Below are 23,648 nucleotides of genomic sequence, written 5' to 3' on the forward strand. Positions count from 1 at the left end.
GAATCACTGGCTAAGTACCTGTTCTTCGTGTGCAATCTTAGAACCACCAATGCTTGTTGACTGTTCAGCTGTGGAAGCATTAGTGTTAAGACCTAGCTGTTCTCACACAAACTTCACATTCTACAACAGGGGCACCAATCTGCAATCACGTAGGGAGACAGTACCTGACTGATTAGATATCCCTCCCAATCAAGACCACTTGAGCCCAATTGTAGAATCTTAACCATGTCTGATTGCCAAATGCATACCAACGTTTGGTCCGAATCACACAGCTCAGTAATCACCAGAAGCTCTTGATACTCTGTGGGAGGAAGTTTCCTCACCCCAGTGGTAACATCTTTGGGAGATGTAGTTTCACTGGAGGAAATAAGAAACATTTTCCACTGGCAGATTTCTACTACTTGGTAACTAAAGGGGACACAATTAAATGATTTTTTTTCTTTTGGTTCTTTTGCCAATCAGTTTTTATACAAACGAATTACTATGGAAGTAGATTTAATAACTTTCAAAGGCAAATTGGATAAATACTTGCAGGGCTGAAAGGAATAAAACAGGTAAAATTAAAGGTAAAGTTGCTGGAGTCTAGCCAACCATAGGGCTGTGCTCTCAAAGAGAGAGACAATGAATGGTGGTTTAACCTGATGGTCACCATGCCTCAGGTGAGGGGAGAGATTGAGAAAAGGAAACCCTCCTTCATGGGAACCTCAGCTAGTGCTGGAATGAATCCACACTATTGACATCACTCTGCTTTGCAAACCAATCATTCAGCCATCTAAGCTAATGGAACTAGCTTTTTCAGAATCACACAGGCATAATGGACTGAATAGTAATCATGAAGAATTGTGGATGCTGGAAATCATACAAAAATGGAAAATGCTGGAGAAACTCAGCATGTCTCTAGCATCTGTAGAGAGAATAGCAGAGCTAACATTTTGAATACAGTGACCCTTCATCAGAAGCTGCTTATGGTACAAATCTATAACTGTTGGAACCCTGGAACAATGGCTTAGAGTTGGTCTGACTCAGTTTAGGCCAAGTTTCTATGAGCTGCAGGTTTCCTGCCAGGGTCACACATGGGCAGGTGGAAGGGGACATATCAGAAGGTACACATTAGTCAGCATTTAGAAATAGCCTCATTAGATAATATATAATGATACCACACTATGTGTCCTGACTCCTTAATATCTGAAAGAAGCACAAGTCTTTTAGTCTGAGTCAATCTAAGTCATGCTGCTTCTGTAAATCCTAGTTTAAAATAACTATTAAAATCATTCAGGGAGTTTCATACTGATATTCGAGTTCATTGCTCAGTTAGTATCTGTCACCTTCATACTCAGAACACTCAAGTGCATCCATCCATTAATATAAAACAAAGAACTGTAGATACTAGAGCTCTGAAACAAAAACAGAAATTGCTGGCAAAACTCAGCAGTTCTGCTGGCATCTGTTGCAAGAAAGCATAGTTGACATTTCAAGTCTGGCGACTCTTCATCAGAACTGGCATCAACCCAGTAGTCTGGTTGAAAGCTTCCCATCAATATAGGATCATTTTAACTGAGCCACCTGCAGAAAACAAGCTTGAAGTTGCAACTTTCAGTTGTGAGGCTGGTGATCAAATGAGCTGGAGCTGAGACACTTTCATGGATGACAAAGGAGATTTATTTGGTCATAACTGATCTCGAAGTAATCAAGACTGTCACTGCCAACCTAGATTAAGAAACTCAAAATCAGACAGGATGATTGCCCTTTGTGACCAAGCTAGTTGCTAGTTAATTATTGCACAGCAATCCACAAGTTTGCTTCTACTGTTTTACGAATTACTGATATAAAAAACAAGATTTGTCTTGGTGTCTTGTTTGAATATAAGCAGTTCCTTTGTTCAGGCCTACCTTGGATTTTCTCTCAAGAACAACATTGCTACTCATTCCTGAAAGGAAACAACATACATTTAGGGTGTGTCAGTACTGCCCAATGTCTTATCAGTAGCATAACCAAGAACACAATGTTAGGAGCCCCTTGTGATCTGAGCTTGATATTGTGTCCTTTACATGCCCTAAGTTCCACATTTCTAATGTTTTTGAAGACTGACAAAAAAAATGATGAGAGGAGTCCAGATGCTGTGCCAATAACCTGCTTTATTTTAGACAACAAGTGATATACAGAGTAGAAGTTCACATAAATTTCACTTAGCTCAATGATACTTTTCAAAAACATAGCAAAATATTTGCTGGTTTGATTTTGGAGCAGAAATTTATTGCTCTGTGGACTGCCTTGCTGATATGATCCTCTACTTCAGCTTGGCTTAGTTAGTTCAGATGACTCACCTCTAGACCAGTAAAGAATCTCCCTCCCTATCTGGGTGCATTAGCACATACTTTAGTTTGAAAGTCTGCTACTGCTACCTTCTAGATCAGGGGTGGGCAATTAATTCTTCCAAGGGGCACATGAGAAACCTGAGTTGTGTTGGAGGGCCGAACCAACAATAAGTTGAACATAATTCTGCTCAGTATTAATTTTCTCCCATTGTAAAAAGTACTAAATTATATAGTTTTGCACTGAAACTTATAATCAAAAGAATAAGGATATTCTGTCACAATAAAGATATGAAATTGTGGAGTAGGTCAAATATAGAAGAAATAAACAGTAAAAACAATAATTTCAGTATTTCATTTTATTTTTAACATGTTAATCTCACAAACCAATAATGAAAAGTTGTTTCATTATTGTTTAGTATTACAAACAACAAACAACTCTATACAAAAAGTAATAAGTGCTTTTGATGTTTTTCAGTTCATTTTACTTGTTTAGTGAGAAAAATCCAGTCTGTTTTGGGCTTGAACAAGTGCACGGAAATCTGGTTGAATGTCTGAGGTGGATATGCGAACAACAGCTGAGAGGTGATCAGTGATAGAGGATCGGGATTTGGATTTGTTAAACTTCATCACTGAGAATGTCTGTTCGCGTATATAGGCAGATCCAAAGAGGACTAGAATCTTCTGAGCATGCCTCGTCATGTGTGGAAAGTTCTCCTCTGTGAGGGAAGAGTAAAAATCAAGCAGTGAGACTGACCTAAAGTATTCTGCCAGAAGTGTGTCAGACTGCAGGTCAATGAGTTCAAGCGGAACATCACTAGGTGCATTCTCCACATCGCATGTAAATGGGGAAAAAATCATGTGCATTTCATTCTCAACCATTTTAAAGTTTGAAATCGCCTTGAAAATTCACCATGCAGTGCTTCTAGCATCGATGAGTATCTGTGGAGGTGATCAGCTGAAGGTGCGGCTTCCTTCAGTGTTGGCAAGTGGATGAGAATGGTGTCCTCCATTCGGCTTGAGAGAAGCTGCAACTTTCTCATAAAAGCCTTCACCAAGTTGTACATTTCATGCTCAAGAAGGACCTTGCACTGCAGTTTCACATTTAGTTCATTCATAAGTGCAATCACATCAACAGCAAAAGCAAGGTCTGCAATCAAGTCTGCATCTGAAAGCTGTGGAATGCCATTCCCTTTCTTCACACAGAAATCCTGAATCTCTTCTCTCAGGTCCCATACACTTTTCAGCATTTTGCCCAGGCTGAGCCACCTGACAGCTGTGTGGTAGCCTATGTCACGATGTTCAGTCTCATTTTCCTCCAAAAGTGCAACAAACTGCCTGTGTTTCAAAGCTCTTGCTCTGATGAAGTTAACTATTTTAGTTACAACATCAACCACATGGTTAATTTTTAACACTGACTTACACAACACTTCCTGATGTATAATACAATGCAAAAATACCAATTTCTGTTCAGGGGCAATTTCTGTCACTTTGTCCTGCATTCTCTTTAAGAGTCCAACGTTTTTTCCCGTTATATCTGGACAACCATCCGTTGTCACACCCGCCAGCTTTTCCCATTTTAGTCCCGTGTCCAAACATACATTTACCTCCGTGAACAAATCACTACCAGTTGTTGTTCCTTTCATTTACTGCATGGCTGCCAGCTCCTCCGTGATTTTAAAGTCCGTAGTTATCCCACGTACGAAGGTGAATAGCTGGGCTGTGTCACGTACGTCGCAGCTCTCATCCAAAGCCAAGGAAAAAAAGTCAAAGTTGACCACTCTGTGCTGCAGCTGAAGCTCCAGATTTTGCACAATGTCCCCAGTCCTTCTCATTACAGTGCATCAGGAGAGGGCCACATTCTCAAATGCCTCCTTTTTCTCCAGGTATATTAGTTCTGCAGAGTCTAACAAGCACTCCTTAATAAACTCTCCATCAGAAAATGGTTTACTGTTTCTGGCGATTTTGTGGGATACGACATAACTTGTCTTGGTGTGAGCTGACATTTTGAGGGTTAGCCAGCAAGCATCACTTTTAGCTGTTCAAGCATGCACGCACATACACGCACATGTGCGTCCATATGTAAATAAAACAAGCATCCTTTTCAAAACTAATAAAACACAGTTGTATTGCGTGCATGGCGTAAATACTTGTTCATTTATTATCTAATTTAAGATTGACCTCATGCGGGCCGGACAGGAACGACCAAAGGGCCGGATATGGCCCGCGGGCCGTAAAATGCCCAGGTCTGTTCTAGATGATATACAAAGTGAGGCTTAGTCTGGTCTTTCATCTGGATGCAAATGATCCCATGCCAGTAACTGCAAGCATAAACATAAATTTACAAATTAGCAAGGTTCATTAAAATTATCTGCTCATTTCGCATTTGCAGAACGTGGTTGTATGCAAGCTAACAGCATGTTTCCTTAGATTATAATTAAAATGTGTCACATAGGAAGGCCCAAAATGCTATGCAACTCAACTGTGTAGAAGACACTATATAAATGCAATTTCTTTCTTAACTTGCAGGCTGAGTGCAGTAATGATAGGCTAGGTGTAAGCTTGCAAAAAGCTGCAAATTAGTGTAATGCCATCATTTTGGGCTGTACACTGTAAACTATCACTGTGTACAATGAAAGCATTATATTCATCTTCTGTAAACACTCCCATGTTATTTAGGTTTCAGGTACGTTTCTGAGAACCTCCAGCTAATTTTGTTCTGCTGTCCTTATTGCATGCAGGGGTACAATCTCATGAATGTACACAGTACTTTGGCCCATGCCCATTCAATGTTTGTGAGTTGGTTGATCAATGATGCATGTAAGAATGTATCACAACCAATCTTAATTCTGTCTTCACCAAGCATTTATTTATTATTCATTTTTCATCAGGATCCAGGCTGATTCAGTTTATCTCATTAACTTTAATGCATTGAAGCTGACTGTGGTGTCCATGGCACTGTAATATAACAGATGTCTGGTCTTTATCCCAAAGCTACTTCTGGGAGTCTCCTGTGCATAAATTCATTGTCATGTTTCTTAAATTACAACCATTTTGACACTTGAAAAATACTTTATTAGCTGCAAAATGCTTGGGAGGTTCTAAATTGTGATGGGTACAATACAAATGCAAATCTTTCTGACGCAACACAAATTGACCTGTGATTACCCAATCGATGTTATTTGGTACTAAATAGGGAGTTAATTCAGCAGGGAATCTAGCTTCTGGCACAAATAAAGTTTTGAGGATCTGTCAACTGGAATGGATTTATTTGCTGCAGAAACTGTTGACATAATAGGATGGTTTCCCTGTACTATACGACTCTGAAGTAGCAGGGTAAAACATTTCTCTGCCCCATGACTGAAATTTGAACATGGAGGAGAGAACAGGTGCAGGTCTAAAGAGCCAAAGCCTTTAGATCATCCAAGGTGCCACTTCCCAGCCAGTGCTTTAACTTAGGTTTACTACAAGAAGTAACATTTTCCAGACAAGAGATGGGTGAGACAGGGCAGATTGAGCAGATTGTGTCTAACTGCACATAGACATTGGCTGATTGATGTCACAAACTGGGCGGCACGGTGGCACAGTGGTTAGCACTGCTGCCTCACAGCGCTGGAGACCCGGGTTCAATTCCTGCCTCAGGCGACTGACTGTGTGGAGTTTGCACGTTCTCCCCGTGTCTGCGTGGGTTTCCTCCGGGTGCTCCGGTTTCCTCCCACAGTCCAAAGATGTGCAGGTCAGGTGAATTGGCCATGCTAAATTGCCCGTAGTGTTAGGTAAGGGGTAGATGTAGATGTAGGGGTATGGGTGGGTTACGCTTCGGCGGGGCGGTGTGGACTTGTTGGGCCGAAGGGCCTGTTTCCACACTGTAAGTAATCTAATCTAATCTAAAAACTATAGCTTGATGCAAGTGCAAGGAAGGAAGCTGATTGGTGACTAGGACTGGTGAATATTTCTGGTCTTTAAATAAAAGTCAGATCTTCACTTTACACTTAGGTCTCCAGTGTTTTCTTTTTCCTTCACTTAAAAATAATTGCTTAAGAATTAGATTGACACGGGTGATTTTAATCTCATTTTAGTTGATGAAAACAATACATCAGTGTAGTCAAATGTAAATTGCAGGAATCTCAAGTAATTAATTAATAAATTAGATTTTAATACAATAGTGATGTATTGCTATTGCAACATATAGAAGCTGCTGGACACCAAAAAGATCCAGAATGAACACATTCATAGTAATTGTTTGCAGCTTGAGGGACTTCAGATTAGAATCGGAGCGAGAGTTTGAGTTGGAGACATTGCGCCACCCATTAGGGAAGGAGAAAGTAACCTAGACACTTTGCTGCAGAGGATGGTCATATCCTTCCAATTAGGTAATGAAAAATTGATCTGTTGTCATGGGGATAATTAATGCTTTAGATACTGGTCACTGCAACCATGAGCAGGAATCCTGAAGACTGCATTGCCTGCCCCTTACCAGGCTTAAGTTCAGCTCCTCAGAGCTGAAGAAGAACTTGGAGAGGGAGAGGAGTGATTCAATTCTCATCATCCATGTTGCTACCAACAACATTGGTAGGTCTAGAAAGGAAGTTTTGCTGAAAGACTTGGAACAGTTATGAGCTAAATTATAAAGCAGACCTCCAAGGTAATAATCTCTGTATTACTACCTGAGCCATGAGAAATCTCACATAGAGTAAAATAAAGGGGTTAAATGTGTGACTCAGAGATTAGTAGGGGGGATGGTTTTCAGTTTGGAGGGCACTAGTGCCAGTACTGAGAAAGAGGGAGCTGTTATGATGGGATGGTTTTTATGTGGACCATGCTGGAAGCAGTGGCCTGTCGAATTAAATAATTAGAGCTGTAGAGAGAGAGGTTTAAACTAATTAGAAGGGAGAGGGAGTTTGGGGGAAATGAAATTTAGCCTTACAAAGCAAGGGGCTTTGGCTGATTTACAGGGTAACTATTTGGATAAAGATACTCAGAGTGGGACAGGAAGGTATAGGGTATACAAACATAGAAAGTCAGCAGTAAATGAAGTCAAAAGGGAAAATAAAGGCAAAGAGGCAAAATGAATGGCTCTTGAATGCATGTAGTATTTGGGACAAAATAGATTAAAGTATCGCACGAGTATAGGTTAATGGTTATGATCTTATAGCCATTACAATGACATGGTTGCAAGGAGATCAACTAAACATTCATGGGGATTTGACTTTTCAGAAGAACAGACAAGAAGGAAAGGGTGATTGGGTAATATTGTTGGTCTGTGATGGAATAATATGATAGCAAGAAATGATATTGAATCAGAAGGTGTAGAATACATATAGATGGAGGTAATAAATAATAATGTATAAAAAGGAAATAACAATCGCTATATGGTAAGACTGTGAATAAATACATAATAATAGGGATGTATAACAACACATCTTGTTGTAAATATGCCCTAATGCATTTATATTTAAAGATGTGCATTAATTGTTGGGATTCCAAGCAGTTATTCTTGGGCTGGGGGTTTCACTTTGTCACATAGGTGATGGGCATGATTATTTTAAAGCCCTTTTAACCAGATGATCTAATTCACCCTTTGTTCATTTACACCTCGGGTATGAAGTGAATGCTGAAGCCTGCCATGACTCCACTGTCCCCAGGCAAAAGCAATTTCAAAACTTCAAGTTGAAGAGAAAGTCAGGGTCTTCAAACAGGAGATCACTTGGCCAATTCTGTTTGTATCAGCTCTTCAGTGGATTTACATGCCCCCACCTCCCCAATCCTTGATAGTTCTTTCCACATAGCCCTGTAAATTATTTTCCTTCAAGTGTTTATCCACTTCCCTTTTGCAAGTTACTGTTGACTCTGCTTTTGACACACTAGTGGTGATCATAACAATAATAAAGATTCAAGGCACAATTCTTGTGTTGCCTTTAGTTCTTAATTACTTTGTAAAAGCTCTCCTCCTAGTTACTATTACTTCTGCCATACAGAAACTGTTTATCTTCTATTTACTTTGGCAAAGATGTGCACGTTAGGTGAATTGGCCATGCTAAATTGCCCAGAGTGTTCGAAGATGTGTAAGTTGCGGGTAAATGTAGAGTAATGGGGAATGGAATTGGGAGGGATACTCTTCAGAGGGTCGGTATGGACTTGTAAGGCCAAAGGGCCTGTTTCCACGCTGTAGGGATTCTATGATTCTCTGACTTTAATCTTTCTGTAGATTGGGATAGTATATTTGGGACAGTTTCCAAGAATAGTGTGTTGTGGATCAAACCAGCAAATGTAATGTTGTCTTTATCTCAAGAGGGTTGGAATATAAAAGCAGTGATATGCTTCTGAGACTTTATAAAGCTCTGATTAGGCCTCATTTAGAATACTGTGTCCAATTTTGGGCCTCACACCTCAGGAAGGACATACTGGCACTGGAGCATGTCCAGCGGAGATTCACATGGATGATCCCTGGAATGGTAGGCCTAACATATAATGATCGGCTGAAGACCCTGGGATTGTATTCATTAGAGTTTAGAAGGTTGAGGGGAGAGCTAATAGAAATTTACAAGATAATGCATGGCTGAGAAAGGGTGGACGCTGGCAAGTTGTTTCTGTTAGTTGGGGAGACTAGGACCCACGGGCATAGCCTTAAAATTAGAGGGGGTCAATTTAGAATGGAAATGAGGAGACACCTCTTCAGCCAGAGAGTGGTGGGCCTGTGGAATTCATTGCCACAGGGTGCAGTGGAGGCCGGGACATTGAGTGTCTTCATGGCAGAGATTGATAAATTCCTGATCTCACAATGAATTAAGGGCTATGGGGAAAGTACGGGTAAGTGGTATTGAAACACCCATCAGCCATGATTAAATGGCCGAGTGGACTAGATGGGCCGAATGGCCTTGCTTCCACTCCTATGTCTTATGGTTTTATGAATCAGACTATTTTGGCTCTGGTGATGTGTAATGAGGCAGTTTTAATGCACAATGTTAGAGTGAAAGATACGCTTGGAAACAGTGACCATAACATAGTAGAGTTTAGCTTTCAATTTGAGAGACGGGAACTGGGTCAGAAACAAAGGTGCTCAGCTTAAATAAGAATAATTACAAAGGAATTATAGCAGAGCTGGCTAAAGTTGACTGGTTTCTTGGAAGGTGATAAGCCGACTGTACTTACCTGGGAAAGTTAAGGATAGCATCAAACTGAAAATAAAACATACAGTATGGCAAAGATTAGTGATAATCAGAGGAATTAGGAAAGTTTTAAAAACAAACAAAAGGCTACCCCCAAAAAAATTAGAAAAAAAGCAGGGAGAAAATCAACTTTGAGAGTAAACTTCCAAGTAATATCAAGACAGACAGCAAGAACTTCTTTCAATAAATAAAAAGGAAGAGAGAAGCCAAAGTAAACATAAGCCCTGTAGAGAGCAATGATTAAATTCCCTACAATATGGAAAAAGGCCCTTTAGTCCACACTGACCCTCTGAAGAGTAACCCACCCAGACACATTCCCCTACCCTATATTTATCCCTGACTAATGCACCTAACACTATGGGCAATTTAGTATGGTCAATCCACCTGACCAGCACATCTTGGATTGTGGGAGGAAACTGGAGCACCCAGAGGAAACTCACACAGACTCCGGGAGAATGTGCAAACTCCACACAGACAGTTGCCCAAGGCAGGAATTGAACCTTGATCCCTAGCACTGTGAGGCAGCAGTGCTAACCACTGAGCTACCATGCCACCCTAAAATGTTTGGGCAAATAATAATTGGAAAACAGGAAATGGAAGTGGAGCTGCATAAATACTTAGTATGAGTCACCACAATAGAAGATACTAATAGTATACCAAAATTACTAAATAATCAAGGAATATAAGGAGGAGAGGAATTAATAATGCAACACAGTGGCTCAGTGGTAAGCACTGCTGCATCACAGTGCCAGGAGGCCAGGTTCAATTCCAGCCTCAGGTGAAAGTGAGGACTGCAGATGCTGGAGATAGGTACATGGAGGTGGAGGTAATGGTTGGAGAGGAGGGTGGGGTGGATAGGTGGGAATGAAGATGGACAAGTAAGTCAGGTCATTAGTGCGGTGGCGCATTGGAAGGTTGGAACTGGGATAAGGTGGGGGGAGGGGAAATGAGAACACTGGTGGAATCCATATTGATGCTATGGGGTTGGAGGGTCCCAAGGTGGAAGATGAGGTGCTCTTCCTCTCTGACCTATCACCATTACCCCCACCTCCATCTACTAAACACACTCTCAGCTAGCTTCCCGTCAGCATCCCCCACACCACCACCCCCCCCCCCCCCCAGCACTCCCCCCCCACCCCACCCCGCCCCAACCCCCCCCCCCCCCCCCATTTATTACACCACCGCTTGGCTCACAGCCTCATTCCTGATGAAGGGCTTTTGCCCAAAATGTCGATTTTTCTGCTCCTTGGATGCTGTCTGACCTGCTGTGCTTTTCCAGTACCACACTCTCGACTCCAGCCTCAAGTGACTGTGTGGAGATTGCATATTCTCCCTGTGCCTGTATGGGTTTCCTCTGGGTGCTCTGATTTCCTCCCACAGTCCAAAATGTGCAGGTTAGACAGATTGGCCATACTAAATTACCCATGGTGTCCAGAGAATTGCTGGCCAGGTGGATTAGCCATACAGGGAAATGCAGAGTTACAAGGATGGGGTGAGGGGTTAGAACTGGGTGAGATGCTCTTCAGAGAGGTGCTGTGAACTCAATAGGTTAAATGGCCTGTTTCCACACTGTAGGGATTCTATGATTCTAAATATAATAACTATCAATAGAGGAAAAAATGCTAGGGGAAATTATGGGAATAAAACTAAAAGGTATACTGCATCATCCCAGGATATCAAAGGAAGTAGCTACAAAGATAATGGTCGCACTTATGATAATCTTGCACAAATTCTTAGGTTCTGGAAAAGTCTCAGTGGATTGGAAAATTGACAATGAAAATAGGGGGGGAAGGCAAGTGGCGAGAATAATCCAAAGATTCTGCAGAGGAAGATGGACAGGTTGAGCAGCTGGATAAAACGTTGGCAGATGGAATATAATGTGGTAAAATGTGAAGTTATGGACTTTGGCAGGAAGAACAGAGAAACTAAGTATTATTTAAATGGAGAAAGATTGCAAAAAGCTATAAAGCAGATGGATTTGGGAATCCTCATCCGTGAATCACTAAAAGACTCCAAGTTCAGAGGGTAATCATAGAATTCCTACGGTACATAAAGGCAATTCAGCCCATTAAGTCTGCACTGACCCCATCCCTGTAACACTGCATTTACAATGGTTAATCCACCTAGGCTGAACATCTCTGGATACTGCAGGGCAACTTAGCATGGCCAATCTGTGGGAGGAAACTGGAGCACCTGCCAGAAATCCACACAGGCATGGGGAGAATGTGCAAATTCAAAGGCTGGAATCAAGCCTGGATCCCTCACGCTGTGAGGCAGCAAAGATAACCACTGTAATAGGGAAGGCAAATGGAATGTTGTCTTTTATTTCAAAGGGAACAGAGTATAAAAGTAGGAAAGTTTTGCTAAAGCTATCCAGGGCATTAGTCAGTCCACAGCTGGAATATTCCATCCACATCTAGAATATCATGAACAGCTTTGGGTCCCTTATTTAAGGAAAAATATACTGGCATTGTACACAGTCCAGAGAAGGTTCAGTAAGCTGACTCTGGATATAGAGGAACTGCCTTATGAGAACAGGTTGAGTAAATGAGCCTGTACTGATTGGAAAATAAATGAATGAGAAGCAACCTTATTGAAAGATACAAGATTCTTAGGGGGCTTGCCTAGGTAAATGATGAGAGGTTGGTTCCTCTTATATTATGGACCAGACCAAGCCCCCCGCAAATATATCAAGGAGATAGTCCAGACACATGTTTTATCTTATCTAAAGGCAAGAGTAAGGTGCTGTGTTCCAAATATCATTCCATTGGACACACTACTCGGCTTTAAGCAAAACACTGTATTCTTACCTTCAGTTAAAATACAAACAAAAGAAAGAAGAACTGATACAACTTTATCTCCTTTCGAAAACTTATCACAATAATAGGTTATTTAACTAATAGACAGCAACTGTTCCAGTATAGTAACATTTCATAAACACACCCTTGGCAAAGGCAAAGTCAGTAAAATTAGATTGTCTCACATGCATTTCTGGTGCAGAAAGAGAAAATTCTTGTACAGAGAGAAAGAGATAGCTTCTACAGCCAACTTCAAAACTGTTACAACTGCTGGAAACAAAAACTCTAGTTCTGGGGAAGCCTGAGTCCATCTATTCAGGCTGCTTTTATTGTTCCAACTTGTAAAAAAAACCGAAGGCTTCACAAGCTGTTTACCTTATTGGCTTGGAACGGATTGCTCTAAACCTCTGTCTCAGGCTTCCTTCATTTAAAAAAAAGGACAATATTCACCTCTGAAACCATAGTTTTATCACACTTCTGGGAGTGTCTAGGACCAGACAGCATAATTTCTGAATAAAGGGCCACTCAGTTAAGACAGAATTGAGGAATTTCTTCTATCAGACAGTAGTGAATCTGTGCAATTCTTTATTGCAGAGGGCTTTTGAGGTTGGATGGTTAAATACATTCAAAACTGAGAGGGACGGGGCAACTGAGTCAGGAAATCAAAGGGAATGGGAGAAACACAGGAATGTAGTTCAGGATTATCAGATCAGCCATTACTTAATTGAATGGCAGAGCAGACTTGATGGTTTTGAACAGCTTACTTCTGCTCCTACATCTTGTGGTAAGTGACATTTGACTTCAGTTTCACATTTGGATTATAGCTGTACAGTCACGTGTTCTATAATTGGTGGTTTAAAGGCAATAAGGATGGTAGGGGCTTATTAGATTGTTACTAGTAAGTAGAAGAAATGGTTTCAGGTTGCATTATTCAAAAGAAACTATTCTTCCACCTTTCACCCTTTTTTATTGAAGACACAGATCTTTATTGTGTACAGTTCCACTTAATCATCTTGCTAGGGAACCATGTTTCATATGTGAACCTAAATAATGGCTTTTCATAATCTAACTGCACATGGTGGGGGAGAGACAGCATCAGTCATATCATCAACAGACATCAACACAGCTTCACTTTCTAGTCCCTCTAGCCTAGGACATTAAAGCCATCTGCAGTGATCCCTACTGCCTTTGTTGAATTCTGCTTCCTCAGCATATTTGGGTTGTTGTAGTGCATCCCTATCTCTGAACTAGGAGACCTGGTTTCAAGTCCTACCTGCTCCAGAGGTGTGTAATAATATCTTTGAACAAGTTGATTAGGAAATATCTATATTGGATCAAATTATTACTTTATGAGCTGCTGGAAAAATGAATGATAGTTTCAAAAGTATCTTGGCTGCTGTGACTGGTATGTTGTTATACAGTGACACATACACACAAAGTCACAGTCTGCAAAGTAATACAGATAGGTCAAATGAGTGGGGAAAAAATTGGCAGATGGAACATAACTTATGAAAAGGACAGGGTATCCACTTTAGCAGAAAGAATAGAAGAATATTATTTAAATAGTGATACAGGTTTATGTGATACAGAGGGACCTTCAAACGTGAATCACAAGAAGGCTTACTATGCAGGTAGAACAAGTAATTAGGAAGGCAAACGAGTTATGGGCTTCATTGCAAAGGTGGAGTATAAAAGTACAGCAGTTTTGCTACAACTGTACAGGTGTTGGTGAGTCCATGCCTAGAATATTGTATATAGTTTAGTCTCCTTAGTTAAGGAAGGATATACTCGCATCAGAGGCAAGTCAAACAGATTCATCAGATTGATTCCTGAGACGAAGTGCTTGAATTTTGGGAAAATGCTGAGCCTATTATCATGGACTTTAGAAGAATAAGACACAATCTCACAGGATCAATATCATAAAAACAATTTGCTGTCTGATAATTCACTGCCATATTTCATATGTTACAACATTGTCTATACTTCAAATATACTTCATAGACTGTAAAAGATTTTGGAGATCATGAAAAGTGCTATATAGCAAGTCTTTCTTTCTGTGGAACTGACTGATGATCTGTGCTAGTTGCCTTTGCATCCTCCGCAACAACTCTCCATTTTCCTAGTGCAAAGGCAGCATTATGGATTATTGCTGTACAGTCACGTGGTTTAGAGGCAGTAAGGATGGTAGGGGCTCACCTGCTGTTTTCATATTGCTCAGTGTCTCTCTTCAGTAATCTCAGTTGGAGAATAAGTTTGGTTTTGAAGTTTTAATTGTTAGTTTTTATGGCTTCAGATTTGTCAATAATCAGCAACTGTATTTCACATAATCTCTTTGGTATTAAATCCTTAAAGCAGCACTTGAATGATAATAATACTAAAAATTCTTCACATTACATTATCATTCCAAAACTCCAACCAATTGATGATAGCAAAGACAAATCGATATAGAACATGAGTTAGCAGTAAAATGACAAAGAAATTAATTATGAGAGGAATAGGTGGATAGTTGGAGTTTTTTTTCCAAGGTGGAAGTGTTAAATACTAGGCAACATAAGTTTAAGTTGAGAGGGGCAAAGTTTAAAGTAGGTGTGCAAGACAAGTTATTTACACAATGGTGATAGGTGCCTGGAATGCACTGCTAGAGGAGGTGATAGAAGCAAATATGGTGGCAATGTTTAAGACACTTATAGACAGATGCATAAACAGACAGAGAATAAAGGGATATGGACTTCGTGGGCTGAAAGGCCTGTTTCTGTGCTTTACTATTCTATGTAAGTAAATTTGATAAAGTTCTGCACAACAGACTTGTGAGCAAAGTTAGAGCTCTTGAAATAAAATGGTTAATAGCAGCACGAGTACAAAAGTGGCTGAAATAAAGAGTAGTGATGAATGATTGCCTTTTGTACCTGAGAAATATTTATTTTTTAAAAACAATCTGTTGACAGAAGTCAGACAAACCTCTGGGACTTGAATCTGGACCTTCAGGTCCAGAGATAGGAACATTACTACTGTGTCTTGGAGGGCGATTTATAGTCGAAAAGTGTGGTGCTGGAAAAGCACAGCTGGTCAGACAGTATCCGAGGACCAGGAGCTGATGAAGAGCTCGTGCTCAAAACATTGACTGTTCATATTAATGATCATATTAATGATCTAGACCTTGATATATATGGGCATAATTTCAAAATTTGAAAATATAGTGAACCATAAGAACAACAGTGTGGAATTTCAAAAGAACATGTTGGAATGGGCAGATGGTGGCAAATTAAATGTAATGCAGTGAAATTTGAGGTAATGTATTTTGGTGGGAAGAACTGCTAGAAAGGAGAGAAATGGGAAGCAGGTAACAATGGTACAGTTAATCTAACATCTGTCATTGAGAAACTGCGAGAATCCATTAATGTGGTAAAATGGAGATATTTGGAAGTTCATAATACAACCAAACAGAGTTAACATTGTTTTATGACTGGCAAATCATGTTTTTTAAATTCATTTGTTGGATGTGGGCATCACTGGCTGGCCAGCATTTATAGGCCTGAGAGGTAGTGATGAGCTGCCCTCTTGAACCACATGACATATTGAGCTATTGGATCCAACACAATGGATAAAGGGGATCTAATAGATATAGTGCATTTAGATTTCCAAAAGGCATTTAATAAAGTCTGACATTAATTTTTCTGAACTCATGCTAATAAAAGTGTTAGTAACATAAATAGACAAATTGCTGATAAACAGAGGACAAAGTTGGGATAAATGAGACATTTTCAGAATGTCAAACTGTAACTAGACCAATGCTTGTGCCTCAACTATTTATATTAATGACTTGAATTAAGGGAGAGACAGCATTAAAGCTAGATTTGCTAGTGATGCATAAATAAGTTAGGAAAATAATTGTGCTGAGAATACAAACAGTACACAGGGATATAAATGAGTAGAAAAAAAGGGCAAGTATATTGTGGGAAAATGTGAGATAGTTAACTTCAGCAGAAAGAATAGAAAAGCAGAATGTTATTTGAATGAAGTGAAATGGCATAAATATGCAGCCCAGACGTTTCTGGGTATCTTTATACATAAATAACAAAGTTAGCAACTAATTAGAAAGGCAAATGGAATACTGGAAACAAGACCAGAAATTGCTGGAAAAACTCAGCAGGTCTGGCAGCATCTGTGGAGAAATCAGAGTGAATGTTTCCCTGGTCCAGTGACCCTTCTTCAGAACTTTCCAGCAACTGAAGTTCTTGTGGTTACTAAGTGAAATATTGGCCTTTATTGCAAGGAGGTGGAATGTAAACGTTGGGAAGTCTTACTATAATTGTGTTGTTCATTTGAGCATTGAGTACAGTTTTGGTCTCCTTATTCAAGGGGTGATGTATTTGCACTGGAAACAATTCAGAGGAGGTTCAGTTGACTAATTACTGGGATGATGCGGAAAGATTCAGAAGGTCTGTACTCATTGGAGTGTTGAAGAACAAATAGTGATATTGCTGAATCATATTCTGTGGGGCATGACAGGCTGGATACTGGGAAGCTGTTTCGTCCCTGGGGAAAATCTAGAACTCAGGACTTCTCTCCACAGAAGATCATCAGACTTTAAAATTCTCTTCTGCAGAGAGAAGTCGAAGCTGGATAAGTAAATATCAAGGTTAAGTTAGATATTTGATTGACAAGCCAGTCAAGGGTTATGGAGGGACCAGCACTAAAGTGGAATTAGGTGCCAAAATCAGATGAGCCATGATCTTATTGCAGCAGGTGTGATGGGTTGAATGGCTTACTCTTCTGATTTAAGAGTGCAGAGAGGCAAAATAAAAGCTACAATTCTGAGGGAAACATATTTAGGCTGTTATGATACAGTGGTAGTGTCCATGCCGCTAGTCAAGAAGGTCCAGATTCAGGTTCTACCTGTTCTGGAAATGTCTCAATGTATCCAAGCAAGTTGATACAAAATACTTACAGATCTAAGGGAGAGAGGTGTGGTGCAATGTAGGAGCAAAGGGACTTTAGAGCAAATCTCCATAAATCACAAAGTAATAGAGCAGGTTCAGAGAGAGGTTAATAAGGTATACTGGATCCTGGACTTTATAAATGGGACTAAAAATACAAATGCAATGAAGGTGTGCTAAACCTGCAGAGAACACTCATTCAGCCTCAACTGGAGTACTGGGTTCAGTTCTGGGAACCACACTTTAGGAAGGATGTGAAGGCATTTGAAAGGGTGCAGAAAAGATTCATGATGATGATTCTTGGGATGATGAACATCAGTTGCTTAGTAAGATTGGACAAATTGTGACTGTTCTCCTTGGAGAAGAGAAGGTTGAAAGAAGATTTGATAGAGGAAGTCAAAATCTTGAGGGGTCTGGATAGAATAGAACTGTACCCAATAAGGAAATGATCAAGAACTTCCTCCCTTACCTTTCCCAACTTTTGTTCCTTTAGAACCACCTGTAAAACCACTTTTTAACTAAAATATTGGTGCCTTGATAAAGCACCTTTTTAAAAAAAAATTCACATGAGAAAGATACCTCATGAATGCATATTGTTGATGTAAACTCCAATTTTAAAGGGGTGCAGAAGTAGTGTGCTCAAAGGGTGCCCAAAACATTCAAGGTGGCAGAGAAGGTTGAAAAAGTGATGAATAAAGCAGAAGAGATCCTGGGCTTCACAGGTGAGGCATAAGAGAACAAAAGAAAGGAAGTAATAATAAACTTATATAAAACACTGGTTTGGTCTCAACTAGAGTATTGTGACCAGTTCTGGATACTGCACTTTGGAAGGATGTGAAGGTTGTAGAGATGGTACCAGAAAAGATTCTCTGGAATAATTCCAGGAATGAGAAACTCCTGTTAGATTACAGAAGCTGAGGTTGTTCTTGAAAAATAGAAGACTGAGTATTTTTGACTAAGAGAAAGTGAGGACTGCAGATGCTGGAGATCAGAGCTGAGAAATGTGTTGCTGGAAAAGCGCAGCAGGTCAGGCAGCATCCAAGGAGCAGGAGAATCGACATTTCGGGCATAAGCCCTTCTTTAGGAATGACTAACATAATGAAATCCACATGAGGATCTAAACAAAGTAGATATGGGGAAACTGTTTTGAATAGCAGAAGGGTCAAGAAGCAACAAACACTAATTTACAGTGAATAACTAAAGAAACAAAGTGACATGAAGAAAGATTTTTTTTACACAGCAAATGATTAGATCTGGGACGCACTGCTGAAAAGTGTGCAAGAGGCAGATTCGATCATGGCCTTCAAAAGAGAATTAGATAATTATCCAAAGAAAAAAGATTTTTTGTATTTCAGAGAAAAAGTCTGGCAGAGGGACTAAATAATTGCTCTTGCAGAAAGTCAGCTTGGACAAGACGGGCTGAATAACCTTATTCTATTATTATTCTATGATAGAAAGACACTATATCATATATGTGTGAATGTGTATATATAGGTCCAATATAGATATTGATAAATAATTAATAAACAGTGTAAATATAGGGAAACAACATAAGAGAAGCTGATATGTTGGGATGAGGGACCTGATTTACATTATATAAGGCAGCAGGAAATTAAATCAGCAACTGCTCCAATCTTATCAGTTTCTGCTGAAGATAGGTTAATATTATCCTGATATAAGTACAGATAGACAAATGGTGAAGTTATCAAATAAAATTATGCATATCTTGATAACCCAGCAATGCTTTAATTATAGTTGTTGGCCAGGCCTAGATCATCTGAAATTATTGGTCTGACTGGTTCAGGGATTAGCACCAATAAATTATTAAATGTGGAGGGTGTGTCCTCACTTTAGAAACCTGTGTTGTAATGAATAAGCAGTTCTAAAAGGAGCAGAAGGGGAAAACTGGAACAGTTAAACATCACAGATATTATCACATTCCTCCTACACTATAGTGTCAAAAAGACATGGATTACATTTAAACTGACACTCCCAGGCAGAATACAAATAAATATTTTTTAATGCAGACAAAATAAAACAAAAGTATTGAAAATACAAACAGGGGTATCAGTATTTGAGCAAAGACAGACTTGGGGTCCAGGTGGACACTCAGCAACAGAAAACTCAGTCTGAGTGAAGCCATTACAATGCCCTCTCATTCCTCCATAGGCTGGATCTTCCCAGCATTCTCTGTGCTTTATTTCTGAGTCATAATGCATCGGCTGCTGCCAAGAGACAAAAGGAGAAGATTCAGGCAGGTTAGACCAGATCACTGCAGTGCTGCAATAACATGTTGGCAAGCACACAACTGAATCATACAACCACAGCCTCAGCTCCACAACAGACTTAATGACATCCTGAACCAATAACATTGAAACTCAGAAACCCAATTCAAGAATCAGTAGACAGATTATTTTCTGTGATTATTCTCACAACCCAGCCCACTGCCCTCGTGGTGAAGGGGAGAGAGTGAGACACTATATTTTATTGCCTCAGGAACATTTCTGTAGCTCTCCTAACAGTCCATCTGCATCGGGTTGTAGCCAGCACTGTGGATTAACTAACCAGAGGATCAAATTATTTGAGAGAAATGGTGGCATATTGCTGACTGGGCTGGATAGCAAAGAACAAGGGCTGCAAAACATCCACTCAATTAAAGTGGAGTTAATTTCCATGTGGCATTTCATACTAAATTGGATTAAGAAAACTGATGGTAGATGGAGGAAAATGCTTTAAGTAAGTTTCAATTTGTCAGCCCCATCACAACTGCTCATCCATTTGTAGCTTGTGGATTTAAGCCTTATGTCAAGTATTTTATGGAACCTTTGGCCTCGTAAAGATTCCAATATAGGGGTGTTATAAAATTAAGTTACCACTTAAGCCACACAAAGTCCCCAAAAACTTCAAAGCCAAGAGGAAGTGTTATGGACAGTCTATAAAGAGAAATGAGGGATTTAGACAAAAGGCAAAGGAATACATAACAAACAGCAGGATCAGAAGGGTCCTGGCACGTATGTCCACCAATCCCTTAAGGATAGCAGGACAAATAGATAAAGTGGTTAAGAAGGCATATGGTATACTTGCCTTTATTTGCCAAGGAATAGAGTTTAAGAGCTGATAGGATATGTTGGAACTGTATTCAGCATTGGTTAGGCCACACTAGAGTATTGTGTACAGTTCCGGAATTCACATTATTGGAGGGATGTGATTGCCTTGAAGAAGATGTAGAGCAGATTTAAAAGGATGTTGCCTGGGTAGGAAAGGCTTAGTTATGAAGATAGCTTGGGTAGATTGGGGTTGTTTTCCTTGGTACATTGGACCTCTTACTGTCTGAGTGGGAAAGGTTGCCCAGCTACAAATTGTATTCCACTGCAGGCAATCTCAGGCCAAACAGGAGTGCCTGGTCTCCAGGTGTGTTGGACCAAAACAAGACTGGACCAAGGCCTTGCACTGCTAAGTCCATGTGGTAGCTGGTGTGCAACGGTTTCCCCACATTAAAAGAACTCTCACACAGGCGCCTTCCATTCCGTCAGGACGAAGTATGGGACTTAGAACGTCAGGACCCTTATGGAGAGTCCTGCCAGTGACAGACCAGAATGCCATGCCACTATTGCTCGCTGGGAACTCAGATGCTACAATATTGACATCGCTACCCTGAGTGAAACCTGGCCAGCAGGGGAAGGACAACTCAGAAAGCAAGATAGTGGCTACATCTTTTTTTGGAAAGGCAAGGCTGAAGAGTGGTGCTGCATCCATGAAATCAGCTTCACCATCAAAACCAAAGCGATGGGCCAACTCAAAGAGTCCCCCTGCAGAATACTCACTCTTGCTTGGAACCAGTACGTCATAATATTCAGTGCATATCCACCAATGCTTAATGCAGCAGGTGAGAACAAGGAGGAATTCTGCTCCAGCCTTGTCCAATCTCTCTCATGGGTTGCTAAGATGAACAAACTAATCATCCTCGGCTACTTTTACACCAGAGTCGGCAGAGATGCAGACCTCTGGGTTGCTGTAATTGGGAAAGAAAGAGTAGGGAAGCAAAACTCCATTGGTACCCTTCTCCTGACCAAATGGTATAAATAGAAAGCAGGAATCATCAGCAGTGCTTTGTCCAGAGGCTCACTGAAGATGTGACCTAGTATGGTGATGAAACATCTGAAACTGAACCTTCCAGCTCAGCGAGCAAGTCTACATCCAGAACCTCAAGCTGAGCTACAAATCTTCTCAAAACTCGCTATCAACTTAAATTTTAGCCCCACTGCAGCACAGACGACAGAAGGAGTGCCACAAGAAATTCAAGAACTCAAAGACCTAGAAAACATAGCCTCATGCAACCAGCTCCTCTCCACAAACCTAGCAACCCTTTGTGACATCGAGTCATAGAGATATACAGGACAGAATCAGACCCCTAGGTCCATTCTATCCCTGCTGACCAGATATCCCAACCTAATCTAGTCCCACCTGCCAGCACCCGGCCCATATCCCTCCAAATCCTTCCTTTCATATACTCATCCAAACGCCTTTTAAATGTTGCAATTGTACCAGCCTCCACCGCTTTCTCTGGCAGCTCATTCCATACACGTACCACCCCTTGCGTGAAAACATTGTCCCATGGGTCTCATTTATATCTTGCCCCTCTCACCCTAAACCTATGCCCTCTAGTTCTGGACTCCCCACCCTAGGGAAAACACCTTGTCTATTCATCCTATCCATGCCCCTCATAATTTTGTAAACCTCGATAAGGTCACCCCTCAGCCTCCGACACTCCAGGGAAAACGACCCCAGCCTGTTCAGCCCCTCCCTATAGCTCAAATCCTCCAGCCCTGGCAACATCCTTGTAAATCTTTTCTGAACCCTTTCAAATTTCACAACATCTTTCCGATAGTAAGGAAACCAGAATTGCAAGAAAGAGAGAGAGAGAGAGCGAAAGAGAACCTGCATAGATCCTGCCTTTGATGTTTGAATTCGTGTATCGCTGGATATTGGAGTGCGTGTGGGAAAATTATCAAACAGTGAAATTCACGACTGATCTTGGAGGAACTGTTGGGCGAAGTTCACAGCACAGAAGCAGATAAGTTAATTATTGTTTTAGGTGTGGCCTACAGACAATCTGCAGTAGTGAGTAGAGTAGGTTCTTTCTTGATTATATGTTTTTGGATTATATGTCTTGATTAAACTAAAAATATAAGCCATAACTATTAATTTAACTTGGGGCAGTGTTTGTAGAGGAATAAGACAGTGTTATTTTCTGGGTCTGTAGATTGTGAAGGAGCAAAAATGGCCTTTAATAGAGTGACATGTACTTCTTGTCAGCTGTGGGAGTTTAAAGAGAGTTTAAGGGTTACTGCGGATTATATCTGCCATAAATGTTGCTGGCCGCCAATCTTATCAGATCGAATGGATTGGTTGGAGAGACAGTTAGAAGCAATGAGGAATTTGCAACAGCAACAGTGTGTAATGGATGGCAGTTATAGGAAGGGGGGAAAGTCTCAGATACAGTCACATAGATGGGTTAACTCCAGGAAGGGTAAGAGAGGTAGGCAGCTAGTGCAGGAGTCTTTTGTGGATATTCCCATTTCAAACAGGTATGCTGTTTTGGAAAATATAAAGGGTGATGGATTCTCAGGGGAACATAGCACCAACAGCCAAGTTTCTGGTATTGAGACTGGCTCTAATGCAATGAGGAGTACGTTGGGTTCCAAGAGATCAATTGTGTTAGGGGATTCTGTAGTCCGAGGTACAGACAGACGTTTCTGTGGCCAGCAGCGAAAAAGCAGAATGGTGTGTTGTTTCCCTGATGCCAGGATCAAGGATGTCTCAGAGAGGGTGCAGAATGTTCTCATGGGGGAGAGGGGCCAGCAGGAGGTCATTGTCCACATTGGAACCAATGACATAGGAAGAGAAAAGATTGAGATTCTGAAGGGAGATTACAGAGAGTTAGGCAGAAATTTAAAAAGGAGGTCTTCAAGGGTAGTAATATCTGGATTATTCCCGGTGCTACGAGCTAGTGAGGGCAGGAATAGGAGGATAGAGCAGATGAATGCATGGCTGAGGAGCTGGTGTATGGGAGAAGGATTCACATTTTTGGATCATTGGAATTTCTTTTGGGGTAGAAGTGACCTGTACAAGAAGGACAGATTGCACCTAAATTGGAAGGGGACTAATATACTGGCAGTGAGATTTGTTAGAGCTGCTTGGAAGGATTTAAACTAGTAAGGTGGGGGAGGGGACCCAGGGAGATACTGAGGAAAGAAAGCAATCTGAGGCTGACACGGTTTGGAAAAGGAGTGAGTCAAACACTCAGAGCAGGCGGGAACAAAGCAGAGAACAAGGTAGGACTGATAAATTAAACTGCATTTATTTCAATGCAAGGGGCCTAACAAGGAAGGCAGATGAACTCAGGGCATGGTTAGGAACATGCGACTGGGA

The 23,648-nt window shown here is 40.7% G+C and overlaps 1 protein-coding gene across 1 annotated transcript; it reads right to left on the reverse strand.

Moving 5' to 3' along the window:
* Positions 1-3,169: 3,169 nt before the first annotated feature.
* Positions 3,170-3,958, reverse strand: LOC140464799 (general transcription factor II-I repeat domain-containing protein 2A-like). The gene has a single exon (XM_072560286.1). The coding sequence runs from the start codon at positions 3,956-3,958 to the stop codon at positions 3,170-3,172; it is 789 nt and encodes a 262-aa protein (XP_072416387.1).
* Positions 3,959-23,648: the final 19,690 nt, after the last annotated feature.

The sequence above is a fragment of the Chiloscyllium punctatum genome, chromosome 40 (genome assembly GCF_047496795.1).
Source record: "Chiloscyllium punctatum isolate Juve2018m chromosome 40, sChiPun1.3, whole genome shotgun sequence".
NCBI lineage: Eukaryota > Metazoa > Chordata > Chondrichthyes > Orectolobiformes > Hemiscylliidae > Chiloscyllium > Chiloscyllium punctatum.